Source organism: Sparus aurata, chromosome 2, assembly GCF_900880675.1.
Source record: "Sparus aurata chromosome 2, fSpaAur1.1, whole genome shotgun sequence".
NCBI classification, from domain to species: Eukaryota; Metazoa; Chordata; class Actinopteri; order Spariformes; family Sparidae; genus Sparus; species Sparus aurata.
In genome coordinates, this window is record NC_044188.1 from 9,845,281 (window position 1) to 9,861,011 (window position 15,731).

General features: G+C 41.2%; 1 protein-coding gene across 3 annotated transcripts in view; it reads left to right on the top strand.

The window, feature by feature from the left end:
- pitpnm3 (PITPNM family member 3) overlaps positions 1-15,731 on the top strand; it is a 101,203-nt gene that overhangs the window by 77,858 nt on the left and 7,614 nt on the right. For all 3 annotated transcript variants that reach the window (XM_030396729.1, XM_030396737.1, XM_030396746.1), the window contains 5 exons: positions 938-1,095; positions 1,601-1,771; positions 7,511-7,714; positions 7,858-8,006; positions 12,854-12,970. In XM_030396729.1, coding sequence (XP_030252589.1) covers positions 938-1,095; positions 1,601-1,771; positions 7,511-7,714; positions 7,858-8,006; positions 12,854-12,970 — 799 coding nt within the window. The remainder of the gene's footprint in view (positions 1-937; positions 1,096-1,600; positions 1,772-7,510; positions 7,715-7,857; positions 8,007-12,853; positions 12,971-15,731) is intronic.

The following is a 15,731-nucleotide window of genomic DNA, read 5'->3' on the forward strand; positions in this document are numbered from 1 at the left end:
CACTACTAAAGAGAAGACAAAAAAACAAAATGGAAGCGGAAGGCAATCAGAGCACTATTGATTTGGCTTTTAAAGATGTCTGGAGACTGCCGGCTAATCCTTTCTCCCCAAGCAAGACTTAATGGGGAAATGTTGGCTCGCTAGAGAGCAGAGCGAGCTCTTCAGTCAGCAGAAGGTTGTGGCAGAGACCGGCTCGGCTGTTCAAACAGCTGCGAGCGTGATGCAGGCCGAGAAAAGAGCTGCTCAGGATGAGTCATAAAGGCCCGGCGCTGACAACGACCCCAGAATGTTAAAACGAGCCAACTCCTGAATCAGGACAAAGCAGAAGCAGAAGCATCAGCGACTCATCTGTGCCAAGACCGAGACATTTGCCTTCCCTGTTTCAGCATGAACTTTTTTGACATTTAATCTTTTCTCTTAATATGAAAACTATGATTGTATACCAGTCCTGTTGCTTTGTAGCTGTAGCCACTCTAAAAACATCCTTTATAATCAATGCTGACCCCAACATACCTAAAGTCACATTTTCCGTCTTTTACCTGTTCTCATTGTTTATGGTAAACAAAGCTTTTTAAAGTGATATCTCCAGCCTAGTCCAGAGTTTCAGTTATTGAGTTATGCTTTAATGTGGAGCCCCCAAGACTCTCTGTTGATGGGGAAAAAAATATGAATATTTAATACTCTGTTGGATTTTCTATTCCCACTCTTGTCACTTTGATATTTTAACTCTATTTAATATCACAGTCATTTGATGTTTTCTGATCCATTTTTATATTTCGTTGTTGTTTTTGTTTCTTATCTGCTTTTAGAGGGCTCTTTGTAAGCTTGTTGAGAAAAGTGCTGTACAAATGTATTATTATATAGTTTATTATACAAATGCAACCTACTCATCACACTGTTATTGCTGAATAAGTTTTGTCCTTTGTCTTTCCTCCAGTTTGATGAAGGAGAGTGTGGAGGTGCGTGGCGGCAGCAGCACCAGTCTGGTGTTGAACCCCGGTCGATTCGACTTCGAGGTGTCGGACTGCTTCCTGCTGGGCTGTCCGCTGGGCCTCGTGCTGGCCATGAGACGCACTGTGCTGCCTGCCGTCCAGGGTACGAACCAGACGTATGCCAAACATGTCGGAGAATTAAATTCCTTCAAAACATGCATCAAATGTGCACATGCACACACCGATAACAGCTATTTTGATTTATTATTTTGCTCGTTATTATTAACTCATCAGTCTGTATGAAACTGTATGAAAGGTGTTTAATTGAAATGTGACAGCAAAATGACATAGCTGGATCAACTCATCAGTTTCATCTTTAAATTGAATTTCCCCAAGGAACGATTGACTGTTTTCTACTTCCTTACTTTCTTCTTCTTCCTACTGCCTTTTCTTCTTCTTCTACTTGCTTCTTTTTCTTATTTTTTTCCTCCTATTTCCATTTCTGTTTCTACTTCTACTTTTGTATTTATTTCTTCTTCTTCTTTTTCTTCAATCACCTGTATTTTCTAAATTATATTTACCTCATTTCCAAATGACCGTCCACACTTCATCCGAAAATCCTGTTCCTAATGGATTTCCCTGTCCATTTTTGTTTTATTGGCCCTCAGTGAGCCAGCTCCATCCGGCTTGCTCTCAGATCTTCAACCTGTTTTACCCCTCGGACCCTTCAGCCTCTCGACTGGAGCCTCTGCTGCAGCCTCTCTTCCACAAGTTGCCACCGTTTGCTGTGCCACGCTACCAGCGCTACCCTCTGGGAGATGGACGCTCAATGCTTATAGGTAGGACAGATGAATCAATCCTGGAAATCAATTTACCAACGTAGGGAGACACGAGAGCAGCTCCTCCTGAATATTTCATTGGTTCATCTCTTTTCTGTTGTAATTGTAATGCCATATTAATAACCTTTTGGATTTTGCATTTCAAAGCTGGCGTGAAACCTTTGAGGAATCCTGTTAGTGGGACTAGATTAGAGCAGCGGGGAGACTCAGTGACGAAGTAATGTGAATTTCCACAGGTGCACTTGTACAGAGCCTCGATCCCATCTGTGTGAGCTGGCCATTCAGAGGCGAAGCTAAATCCTGCCCCCAAAGCCTCAAGTTTTAAGTAATTATACTTCATCTTCTCTTGGTGCAGGAACTTTAGCCCGCCACCCCTTTCTAAGGATCAGGCACAGTATGTGAGATATTAGTCTGCTCTGTGTGCCACAGTACTGCCGTAATCCCCCTGGAGGGCCTGGTTGTAGAGAGTGAGTCCTTAATGAGCCACTGATTTATTTGAAGCATGTTTTAGCCCACTTTTGGGACAGAGAGACTCACTCTAAACAGCAGCCATGACACTTTACCTGGTTTCCCTGCTCCTGTATCCAGTAACTAACAAGAAAGTAGGACTGGTCGCTTGTGTTAGGGTTACAGCCTTCAAGCATGAACCCACATCAGAAGATGTTGTGGTTTGCTGCAAGGCTTTTAGACATTTAAAACCCTTTTAGTCATTATGCAGTTATCAGAAATATGCATAACTTTGGAGAGATTTGTTAAATGTGCTATTTTGGTCATATAGAAAATATATTTTTGTTATCCTTTTTACTAGATTACTAGTGTTTTCTTAAGTGAGATAAGAACAGAAACATGTTTGATGCACAAAGAGTTTCTGTTTGCCACTTACTTGTGAAAAAGATCTTCATCAGTATAGAATTAGACTTGTAGCAACAGCAGTTTCGTTATTTTTTATCGTGCTATTTGATGCACAAATTATTTTAAATTCAAATATTTTTCCCTAAATTATTTAAAAATCACTGTGACACTCTTTACTAGGTCAGACATATCAGTTTTGCCAGATCCCTAAAACTAAATATTTATACAAAGACTTAAGAATTAGACTATCATATTTAAAAAACATACCTTGAGGACAACCGTTTTGTACCAAATACAACAGGTTGACACTTGAAGATGCTATTTGTAGGAAAGGTTTATTTTTGAGTCGGGCCAGCCACCATTCCAAAGGGTTAATATTTGACAAGTTGGGCAGGAGACTCAAAAATAAACCTTTTTTTACAAATTGGACCTTTAAACCAAAGACTCAAAATTGCTCACAGTGACTTCTTTGTCCAGATCTAAGATCTGATTAAGTCCCTTATGGTGGATACAGGATTAGTTTTTTACAAACAAGTTCTGTAATATTACATGCCATGTATGACATGGAAAATGGATTATATATCTAGGGGCTTTGGAGAATTACTGGTCAGACGTTGTTTAAGGGAGAAACATGTAGTATGAATACAATAGTTATCAAACAATTGGAAAGATTAGTTAACCAGTAACATTTCTTTTGCATCTAAAATATGGCAAATATGGCCACAACAGCATGTTTAAGTTTGCACAAAATGAAAGCATGGTCTACCGTCTTAAAATCAAGAATTATATATTTTGCACAAAATAAATAAAATCTGTAAAAAACAAAAAACAACTTCAATAGTCATCAGAACAGCTACATTGATTACTTCCCTAAATTTTTAACAACTATGAATCAGCCGATCAGCAAATAGCAACTGGTTGGCGGCAGTAGCTCAGTTGGCTTGGGGACCGGAGGCTCCATGCATTATTGAATTTACAGTATAGATCGTATCTGTTCATGTTCGTGTATTTTGGGCATGTGTTTGTAAAAAAAAAAATCAGTACTAACAACTGAGTTAAAAAACTGAAGTTGTCTGAAAAGGGATTCATACAGTACGCCTTGTTCCCCTTCTCTATCTGAAATTGATGAGAAAATGTATTCGACAGTTCACTGTAAGAAGAGGGCCGAGTGGTCGCTGCGGTCTCTAATCAAGGCTTCAACGTCAGCATCAGTGATGGCTTTTAGAGAACAGAAGATACTCTCAACATTGTGCCAAAGCTCCCTCGCTAGTTGCCAAATATTACGCGAGCATTGTGGCATTTTCTATAAAGCGCCTGTCATGTTTGAATAAAGCCGTTCCAGAACATTTCAGTCATTGGTTGTAGAGACGGATGAGGCCGGTAATGTTATGCATTCCACGTCTGAAAGGAGCTTCACTAACTGACTCAACCTAAATCACTGTGCCTTCATCTCGTGTTCAATAAATCAGTTTCCATCAGCTTCCTTTTTAAACACCAAACGCATGAGTGATCCTCGTGTACCTCTCGTATTGTACACACTGCAGTACATAACGGAGTGTTTTTACCCGTGTATGCTGGACGCCCAAGCTGTGATTTATTAATTTAATCATGTGTAGCCGGTCACAAAGCGCGACGCTAGTAGCGCTGATAAAGGTGATGGAGTGTAAAAGAAGACACAAAGTCGCACGCTTGCAGCTATACGGGTTTTAATTATGGGTTTGCATCTCTGATCGGTTGACCGAGCTCAGATGCTGCCACGTTTAGTGTTCATTTAAAAGAAAAAAAAACGCAGACAGATGCACACGCAGGCAGACATACGAACACACAGGAGAAACAGCAGCACACATCGGCCATTTCCTACTCTGTAATGTGGTAATTAGTTGTTATGCAGGAGTGAAGAGCCAATCAAATCAGGCTCCTGTGGGTATGACACTGACATCAACACCCGTCAACAGTGGAGGCTTTATTATGATGAATGCTGCTAATATAGAGAGAATGAGCCCTCTTCCTATTGATTTCCAGCTATGCTCCAGTGGGAAATATGATCACCCAGGACGGCAAATGCACATGGAATTATATTCATTTTTATAAGTATTGATCACATGGCTGTTATGGTGTTTTAATGTTAAGGTTGTGGTGTGTCGTCGTTACGAGGACTGGACTTTTTGCAACAAAGACGTTTCAAGGCCACAGTGCAATCATCCTCCCTTACCTTCTGAATTCTCTCCTCGTCCTTCCTCTCACCACTGTCATCACTCTCCCCTGCCTCGTGCTCGAATCACAATCTTTCCGTTTCTGGTCACTGAATGGGAATGAACTTTAGCTTTTGAACGCTTGTACTCGCCCCTTTTTCCTCCTCTCCGCGTCCGTCCTTCCTACCATCCCATGCAGTGTTTTGATCCTCTGCACTCTCTGCTTCTTCCCCAGCACAACTCTGAGAAATTTCATGTGTGTTTCAGAAAACGCGTTAGTCAGGGGCTCTTTCACTCTGTCAGAATAATCTCCCCCTTCCTCTCTGCCTCGCTCTGCTCATTGTGCTGTGAAAAAGAAAGACAGAGCCGTGCTAATGTTCCCGAGGCTGAAAGAGAGTAGGGCTCCTCTGAGCGCTGTGGGGCACATTAGTGATAACAGATTGCAGTGTGTGACCTCAGAGCAGGTAAACAAATCACTGCAAACAGTGCAAAGCATCCACAGTTAGAAACCAGTGACATTCACTAGTCATCATAGCGGTGCATGAGGTTGGAATTTCATCTGCATTCTGTTGTGGATATAAATGTTTTCAATGTTTCCAATTTCATAAATCCTGCCCAGTCTTGTAAAAAAAAAAAAAAAAAATCCACCCAGATATTTCACAAACCCAAAGACCTGTGAAAGTGAAAAGATTTGACCTCTGCACCTCAGATGTGAGGATTCAGAAGTAGCACTTGATATAAACTTAACCACAAACAACAAATATCTGCTGCCGATCACACATTTTTGCAATGTAGGTGAGGACCACCCGCGAATAAATCAATGAATATGTAACCCAGGTTAATTTTATTAGTCAGCTGTCATTCAATGCTTGAGCGCTGTCAGATATTATTTTGAAAGGCTACAGAATTCGCCCTCTGGAAACATTTAATGATGAAATTGCTGTAAAAAGAGAATGGTAATTAAGGCTCAGATGGCAAACTATGTTTTAAAATCACTTGTTGATTCAGACTCTCAGAGAACAGAAAAGTATTTATGCCTTCAACTCACCACTCACAGTAAACAAAGCCACAGAGATGACATATTTTTAACCTAATTTCAATGATTTTAAATTAGCCTAAACCATTCCTATTTTCTCATCTAGCAAGATATTTCCTGCTCCTTTTAAAAGCAGACCTACTTCAGAGAAAACCGTCCACAATGACATCTCTGATACGAACACAGTATCTGTCAGATTCCATCATCTGCATGATCCTGATGTGCCCGGGTCTTTGCCCTGACAGTAGCCACACATGATTCTCCCCTCATGTCTGAGATGCCGGCTGTTAATCTGTATTCTGCTGCCGTAGCCGATCCTTCACATACCAAACATGAGGCAACATGTGGCTGCATCTGACGGCTTATTTACAACCATTCCAGCAGACACAGAGAGAGAGAGAGAGTGTTAATCAGCCAATAACTTTCTGCCTCATGAAACAAAAACGGGATGAGAAATGTAAATGCAGTGGAGATTATGTCCATGTAATGTTTAGTGTGAGTGGAGGTCATGTCAACAGAGGATTGTGTCATAGGCAAAGGTTAAGAGAATCATTTCTTTCCAGAGATGCAGCAAGATCCTCTTTCCCAGAAAAGACACAGCGTGCTCTGCGTAACATTTTGCTGGCGTGCAGCACACTCACTCTCATTTCATCTAAGCTCCCCTCAGCCGTGCTGCTCAGGATCTCGGGTTATACCCGATATCCACTTCATCACATCGGAAGATATCCCAACGGACTGGTGCATGTTGCAGTAAATGGGAGCTTGTAAATGACATGACACAGAAGTGGGGTTACCTGCGCATTAAATCTTCGTTGTGACATACATACAAATACAGTCTATAGATTACATCCCATTCAATAGTGTAGGTTGTCACTGAGGTTGAGCCTTATCTTCTGTCATAATGGAGCCACATCAACATGAAAGGCTTGGTAATGGGATAATGAGCACTCTTTAGAGTCTGCTTGAAAAAACATTTTGAGTTTCATAATGCAGGTAGGAGAGGAAAAACAGTGTGGGAGTGCTCATAAAGAAAGAGACCGGCCTGCTGTATTGTTCAGCTTCCTGTTGTTATGAAATCCTGTTTGGCGGAAGTTGTATTCGTTCAGCGCGAGTCTCCTTTTGTCCTCAAGATGTATTGTAGGCTTTACGATAAATGTGATATTGGACTGAGCTAGTAGAAACTCCCCTGTCCGACGATTAAATTATTGATGAAATGCTTCTCCCAGGCTCTGCGTCTTCAGGAATAACAAGTAGATCCATGATGTCTGGTGAAGCCAGGTCTCTAGGGAACTCTTTTTCCTATTATGCAGTATTACCTCTGAAAAACTATGAAAGATCTGTGTGGAGACGTGCCAGTGGGAGAGAAGAAGCCAACCTGATAGAATTATTCTGCTTGTCAGCAGGAGCCGAGAGCAAGAATCCTCCGTCATTGTGCTCACACTTATTCCTTGTCTTTGGTTTTCTTTGATAAACCGCAAGCAAGCAAGTCGATACACAGCAAGAGGCTTTCTTATTAGGCAAAATAACAGCATCGATTTAAAGATTGAGGCCAGTCAGTTGTTGTGTGATCAAAGCATTTCCTTTCCTCTTCCCTCTCGGTTTGTCCTTGCCCTCTCTCTCTCCATCCCTCCCTCCTCCCCTCTCCTCCCCTTCCCTTAGCGGAAAGTATCCAAGGCAATACAGGCGTGTTTCTGGAAGGTGATCAAACTCCTGGCGGCCCAGCTTCGCAGTCATCCTCAGAGACGAAGACCGATGGAGGCGGCGGAGGAGGTGAAGAAGGAGGTCGTAGAGCCAGTGTGACCAGTGTGGAAAGTGAAACGTCGATTTGCTCCATGAGCCAGCTGGGAAACACCATCGCTAATAGTGAGTGGGAGTGAAGCTACACTGTCCTGTCTCATTTAGTCAATAATTATTTCCTGCAGAAGAATTCAGGTTCATGGGGCATCACAGCTCTTTAGTTGATCTCAGATTTCCACAAGTATTCTTGAATATGCGTGTGTTTCCAGTTTCCAGCAGCTGGTGGGGCTCCAAGAGGCTGGATTATGCTTTGTACTGCCCTGATGTGCTGACAGCCTTCCCAACAGTGGCTCTGCCTCACCTTTTTCACGCCTCCTACTGGGAGTCGACTGACGTTGCAGCTTTTGTTCTTCGGCAGGTGGGCCAGCCTCATTGACAGCTTATCTTTTTCCCCAGCAACCTTTACAGATCGTGACACATGTATGTAAAATTCACCGAAAAAGCCAATACCAGTCTAGCCCAAAGTAAATTCAAAGCTGTTGTTGAACCAGTTGGAGCACAGGCATGGTTTTTGGCTCTTTTGAAAGCCTCTGTGCTAAGTGCTAAGTGCTTCTGGCATTGGTCTGTAGGAGTTGGAACACGCTGAACACATTTTTTTCTAAGGAAATATTCAGGTGCTTGGCAACAAAAAAAGGCATTATATGACCGCAAAGTACCGCTGCTTGAGTTACTAGGGCAAAAACTAATTATTGTTTTTTATTTCCTGATTAACACTTACTTTGTGCATATAAAATAGTCAAATACTGGTGCTAAAGTGGAAAAATAGCCAGTTCAAAGAGAAAAATGCATAAATCTACTTAAACTTGAATAATTTCCAAGTACTAGGCTTTAAAAACTGATATAAACTCTATGTAACTGGAATTAAAAATCTCATTGGCTACATGATGCATCAGTCATCTGGGGGCTGGTGTGTAAGTGGCTCAAGAGAGAAGCGATAGAATAGAGAATGTGTCACTAGTCTAGATGATCACTCATTGGCTGTTGCGGGCTTCAGGACAGGCATAAAAGCTCATATCCGCTCAAAAGAGCTGTCAATCAGGCAGCCGCCATCTCATGGTCTAGCAGGAGTAGAGGGATAATGGCACTGCTGTAAAATAAGTCCTTTTAAAGATAAAAGAATAAAGCATGCGTGATTGCAGTTTTTACATGTCACCATGTAATCAATCTACTAAATATGTTACTGATATTGAGTTATTTGACATTTGGGAATAAGAGAAGATTTTTGCTGATGCAGTTTAATATTGAAATCATGAGAATCAAACTGATGTATGGCATTAAAAGCATTCCCATTGAGGCGCTTGCCTATTTGCTTAGCGTCTGTTTTGTTTGGCAAACAAGCCAGACGGCCCGCAGGCCGCTTAACATGTTATTTTAATTAGCCTACTCTGCCCTTTTTTTTCTCATGGTTATTAACATATAAGTGCATAATTAGTATAACCTATTTCCAGTAGCATTTAAAGCTTTTTTCAGATTATACTGACAAAAAAACATCTGAGGGAAAAAGTTTGCTGGCTGGTAGCTCAAAGACTGAACATCTGTGAGCACGTTTTGGGAGTAGATGTAAGAACTTTGAAAAAAAAAAAATGGTACATCTCCAGTTTCTTGTTAACACCACGAGTTTGCATACATAGCCTGTCCTCTTTGATATAAAAAATGTACTCTGCTTCAAATCCAAAGCCTCAGGCTTTGTTTGCCTCTGTGTTATTGTAACCAAATGAGAACAGCAGGAAGCCACTTGCTGTCACTGCATTATCCACTCAGCTCTTTGTAACATGTACGTTAAAGCGTTCCAGACTGTGTAATGTTGTATAACATAACAAAACCACCAACAGGAAGGCTGTAGGAGTTAGAAAGTGGAGGCACTGGACAGAGGCGTTAACTCTGAAATAGTACTGTCTTTTCATGTTTCATTTAGAAACCTGTCTTGGCATTTCTTGCAGGGGAGATGCCAGATTACCAGGCCCTACACTGGTCTTGACACAAGAGGGTGTATATATAGAAGCCAAAAAACAATCTTAAAAACAAACAAAGCAATAGCAAGTCAAAGAATTGTTGCCGTTCACTGACTATTCAAAGAATAGCCAGTGAATGGCACCATGCTGTGGTTGTAAAAAAAAGAGACCCTAAGATCTAGCCTTGGGGAATTCCTCATGCCCTTATTATTTCTGAAACATAACTGCTTGTAGGTAAGACATTAACCAACTTAGACTTCAAGAAAGTCCAAACCAGTACCAATTCTTTTGTCACCCAAAAAGTTGATTCTGTTCTTTTTAACATAAGCAGAGTGCAACGCTACACTCCTGGAAGATTTCACTGTCCCAGACAACTGGAAGAAATTCCAGTCAAATATTATCTGTGTTTATTGAGCTTAAAAACAATACACAGACAGCTGAGACCATGAATCACAAACCCAAACCCAAGGCAGTCCAAACAACTTTAGATTGAGACTCAACAATCAAATACTGTTGAAAGAGTGGTAAGATAGTTGATTGTTGAGGCTCATTCCAACGCTGTCTTGGGCTGAGTGTCTTTGTTTGTGTTCAATTCAGCCTGTGACTAAAAAAAGCACTCACCAGGTTTTTTTCCGTCCAGCTTCTTTTTTGCCTCTACTCTTTGTAAGTTCTTGAAGAAAAAGTACATTTCCCCTCCAGTAAGCAGTCAACAAAGACAAAGAGAGAAAAATTAAGGTACACCCTACAGCGGAGGTTGTCAGAATCTCTTTGGGTTGCCTCTGCAGAAAGGTTGAGAGTGAAGATAAATCCACATTTAACTCCAGATAAGTTTAAAAAATAAAGTCTCAGCCCTTTCCCAAAGTGGAGGAGGATCCGGTGTGCATTTATTCCCCCAGAGGTCCCAGTTCTGCCCACCTTTAAAGTAAAACAGTGTGAACTTGCCTTGCTCTTTAATGATAGTTTGTTTATTCAGTTTATTCTTTCATTAAAAAAAATCAATGAATGAAGATTTCTTTTGTGATTTAAATGTCTTCCCAAGAATGTAATACAGCACCTTTTAGATATGTAGGACTTAAACAGATTTTCCCAGTAAAAATGCATAATGGAAACTTGAGTTTAAAATGCTGCATCCACAGTGACTGTTCAGGTTGTTCTCATAGTTTAAGGTAATAAAATGTGACTCTATAATATTTTATTCTCTCCTCTCTTTTGCCATTTCTTTGAACCAAATGCTATTTCTTGTAGAACAGCTGTTGCCATTTAAGGGTGTCTTCTTGCTGCACAAAAGAAAGATGCTGCCTCGCTGTTCAAGGGCTCCTGCTGTACAGACGACGCCCTGAATATCTTATAACCACAAGGCTGGCAGCGAGCCAGTGATGTCGTCAACACTCCTTTATGACGTGAAACTAGGGGACGGAGAGAAATTAAGATAATAAGAAGCGAACAATTAACCATGAATTTGATGAAAGGTCGTTTCAAGACATCTTATATTATGTTGAGAATACGATCCAGTGCCGAGTCATGACATGTGGATCTGCAGCTCAGAATCGACTGCACGATAGAAAGCCTTAGTCTTACCTTGTTTTAGTCTTGATGAGTGATGGTCAAGATTCCGGAGATCGTGGGGTTGCCTGCAAAATTAAGGGAAGGTCGCCATCACCAATCAGCCCTTTATGTTGCACGAGGATGTTTATGATTCATCCCACACCTCACAGTTGAGCCTCTGACAAGTGGGAGTGCTTTTATCAAGCGTGTTTGATTTTATGACTGAAATCCGAACAAATCTGTGCAGGAATCCTCAGTATCTGCTGGTTTTTAAAAAGGGCATGACTTTAATGTGCAGGAGTCAGAAAAATAAATGTGTGCTGCCAACTCCTTTTACGGTTGGTTAAGATTTTAAAGGTCTGCAAATGTGTTCTCAGCTAAAGTGACTCTTCGGTCATTTCCATACCGCTATCATCAACTTTATGAAGTCACAATTACCCGACTGCATAGTCTTATCGTGCCAACTCTGCATATATTTTAAGCACAAAGTGGGAATTAAACCGTTAGCCCTGGCTGCCTGAGCTGCCCATGAATATGTCTTTGACAATGGTTGTATTCAGGTGCGTCTGTGATGAAGACAAGGATCCTCACCTAATCCCCTAGACAGCAACAATTAGCAGGACAAAAAATTAATGAAGAATCAAGACAGGTGTCATCGCGTCATGTCCTATTAGAAGCCACAGGAAACACAGTCTTTGAACTTGATCATTAGAAAGCCGAGCGCCTGGAGAGGAGAAAGAGAATGATTTTTTTTTTTTTCCACCGCTGCCACTGTCTGCCGCACATGTCTTCTTTGTCAGGAAACGTGAGTGGAATAAGAAAAGCGTGCAGGAAAAAAAAAAGAATTGCTATCGATGCCATTAGGAAGCTAATAAAGCTGAAGATCATTATTTTGGCTCAGCGGTCTTTCAGCTCCCCTTGACGCCGCGTCATATGAAAGAGTTGTCATGGAATTTGAGGGGTGCACCGAAAATTTTGTCAAGGCTGACTTATTTCTCACAGTGCAGGTCCAACATGTGAGAGAATGTTTTTCTTCGTCTGGGCCGTTAGGAATTGATATGCACAACCTCTTTCAAGTAGTGACTGGTAATTTCCTTTGAGTACTCCACATCACCCCTCAGCCTTTAATCTGTGCCAGTGCTGCTCTTGTCGCAAATGCTTTCCATTAAAAATTGTGATTTATGAACGCTAAACATAACAGCAGATTTACCTTCAAGGCTTTAGACAATTCCTTATTATTATTGTCTATTCTTTTCTGCGTCCATAGGCGTATTACTTGTAGACAAACCTGCTCTGTCTGTTTAAAGGGGAACTGTGTTGTTCTGGCGAAGACATTTACAATATTAATGAGGTAATAATAAATATTTATCTTTTCCATAAGTGAATAAACAAGCTGTTCTCAGAGGAAAATAAGGTCACCAGAACACTGTTTGGAGCCAGAAAGGTGGCAGGGTCCGCCACATATAACAGTATGAAATTGGGTTGTCCTTAAAGGTCAGTTTGTTTATTCTGTTTATTTGGCCGTGAAAACAACGATAGTTTGTTTATTTAGTTTGTTTAGGCATAAAATAAATCAGTCAAAGAAGATCTTTTTTGTTTTTCTGATTAAAATGTCTCCCTCAAAACTACAGAATGCCCCTCTAATGTAAGAACGTATTTCTTTTGTGTGCAAATTCCTGCTCTAATTCATGCATGTGTTAACTGACAGCTCATGCGATGCGACTGTGTGAAGACCCAGGAAGCACACAACCTGGACTCGGCACCGTTCTCTCCCTCCAGCCCGCGAGAGAAATGGCTCAGAAGGAGGACACACGTCAAACTAAGGGTAATAAATTATTCGGTGCTTTGCTTTGTATAAATATACTTTTTGCCCCAGTTTGCTCCTGTGGGCGAAATCGCCGACACAACTGCGATTTTATGGCTCCTCAATTAACATTTAGAAGCTCGTGTTCAAACTTTATGTGAACAAATTCATGAATATTTTAACACATGCACTCCGGCTCAGACGCAATATATTACACAAGCTGGAATATCGTCTCCAGAAATACAACCGCCCACACGGCAGAGATTGTTCCTCTGTCACAATGGCCTTGCATTCATTCAGACTGAAAATAAATTTATCACTAACTGCTGAGGTTGTAGTGCTTAAGCGCTGTGACCTGCATTTCTTAAAATACTCCCACACTTTCACCTTGAAGCACCGAAGCAGGCAGACACACAATTACCTGATGCTTCTGAGCTCTGCCGCGTGGAACAATCAAGGTCACATTGTCGTTTCCACCTAATGCTCCTTTTTATCTGCCATTTTCTAAAGACAAGAGTTTAGCGACTGCTTGCTTTTATTGGAGCTATAAATAGAGCTGTGCATCCAGAGCACCATGGAAACATAGCTATATTTCAGTGTAATCCTGTTCGTGCCCTCACCTCTGCAAAGTGATGTGTTTTTGATGTAAGCGCTTAAAGAAAAGTAGCTCTGAAAAAGTTAGGGAGATTTAGCCGAGATTGAATCCAGGCACAGCCGGCTCATCTGCTGCAGAATGATACTATTCACAGAGAGCTGGCTTCTATTTCTAATCTCCCTCTGTGTGGGGAGAGGTCTTTGTCACAGCTGGAGCGGAACCACTAGTGTGGCTGTTGTTTCTTGTACATGCTGCTCTTTTTCGCAGGCGGGGGGCCTGACTCTCCAACTCATCTCTTCCACTTGTCGCCCGTGAGTGGATGGCGATACCACGCGTGTTGCTTTCCTGTTTTCACATTTGACCGCACAGAGTGCCAGATGAACTGTGTCGGGGAAATATAACTACATATCGAACACTGTCGAGCCTCCTCAAGTCGCACGGTAGCTGTGGTGATTTATGTGCCGAGTGTGCCGGTGTGCATATAAGTTCCGCTCACTCTGCTTGCTTGCCACATCTCCGGATCAGTAAATAAGACTCACACTGGCAAAACAATCAATTGTTGACAAAACAAAACAGCTGGAGACGTTGAACTTCCTTGTTAGGTGTCACAGCTTTTAAATCAGTTTTCATTAGCTGATGAGTTCAAACAGCAAAAATACGACCATGACATGGATCCCATTAGCACTTCACAGTATTTGTTTGGGCAGATGTTCCATTTTTTTTGTTGAAAGCTGTCGATGAACAGCACTTTATTTTCAAGTTAACAAAAATTGCCATACCAGCCTCTGACTCTTCACGAAATTACTGCGATAAAACAAAGACGGGGTCGACAAATTACATTTACTGCTGCTGCTTTTGTTTACTCGAGAAGTCCTGTATTTTGTATTCTTTTCTAACATTTTATCAGCACTTCACAAGTATAAATCCTTTACATGCTTGTGGAGGAAGTGTTATTATCTTTTATCATGTGATCTACAAGGATGCCAGGAAGATGCCAAGCAAGGTGTTGAAAAAGAGCAAAATTCACCAGCTTAAACTAAAGGTTACAGAAATGGTAGAGAACCTGGAAGGAGAATTAAACTTTTTTGTCGTGGAGGCCGACAAAACAGAGTATAAGAATTATGCTATTAAACTGCAACCATCTCAGTAAGTAGAGATTTAGGGATTAGTGTTTCTCTGCTGGCTCACTAGGAGGTACTCACTGAATGGCGCAATAAGGAGAAAATAACAAGGCGAGGAAGCTTAAAAGAACTTAACTCTCTTTTCTGGAAGGTCCCGCATTGCGTACTTCAGAGGCGTTTGGCTGAAAATTCTGATATAAAACACATCAAAGCAGGGAAAACTTCACCCTCGCTGTGCAGTGCTGAATGTCTTGGAAGGGATAAAGACACCAGCAGTGATTTCAGTGCATCATCATCGTGGTTTATGCATGCATAGAACTAAATATAAAATTGCTTGGATGTATTTTAACTCGTGTTGCTTCCCCAGTCCCCTTTTCTCTTACACTTAGTTATATGTTTAATTCTGAAGGGATCTTTAATCCTTTTTTTAACTGAACACCGCAGTGTGGAGAAGCAGAAACAAGATGCAAATGCAGCATAATGCATATTATTCCCCTTTAAGATGAGGTGATGAACATGTTAGCAAACAGCTGTCTATTTGAAAATCGCGATTTCCAAAAATGTTGCAATGCTGTTTAAAACATGAATTAAACAGACTGTGGCAATGTGCTGATCCTTGTTAATTTTGGTGTACGCTCAATTGAATACAGTTCAGTGTGTTGACAAGCAAGGATGGTAAGGATGGGGATTGCATAAATGATACATGCTCATCTTTTCGCTCTGTTGTACTCTCCACCAACTACTGAAGGAAATATCTGGCTCTATAGCTGCCAAAAGCTCCACTATGTTCACAGGCTATTTGCTAATTTTGTAGCTCGCTAAGATGCAATGAAATATTTGCCTTCTGCATCTGTAAATAATGCGCATGACAGCAGAGTGAAAGTGAACTAAAACAGTAAGTTGCGTTCCGTAGAACTGAAACGATGTGCGGAAAGACACTAAAATGACCTGTAGGGCTGGAGGAACGCCCCCTGTGGCTCCTCTGTGGTGGTTTGTGTGCTCACAGACAGACTGTCTAAAGATTCAGTTTGATGCATTGAGGCTAATTCAGGATTTTGGAAATTGA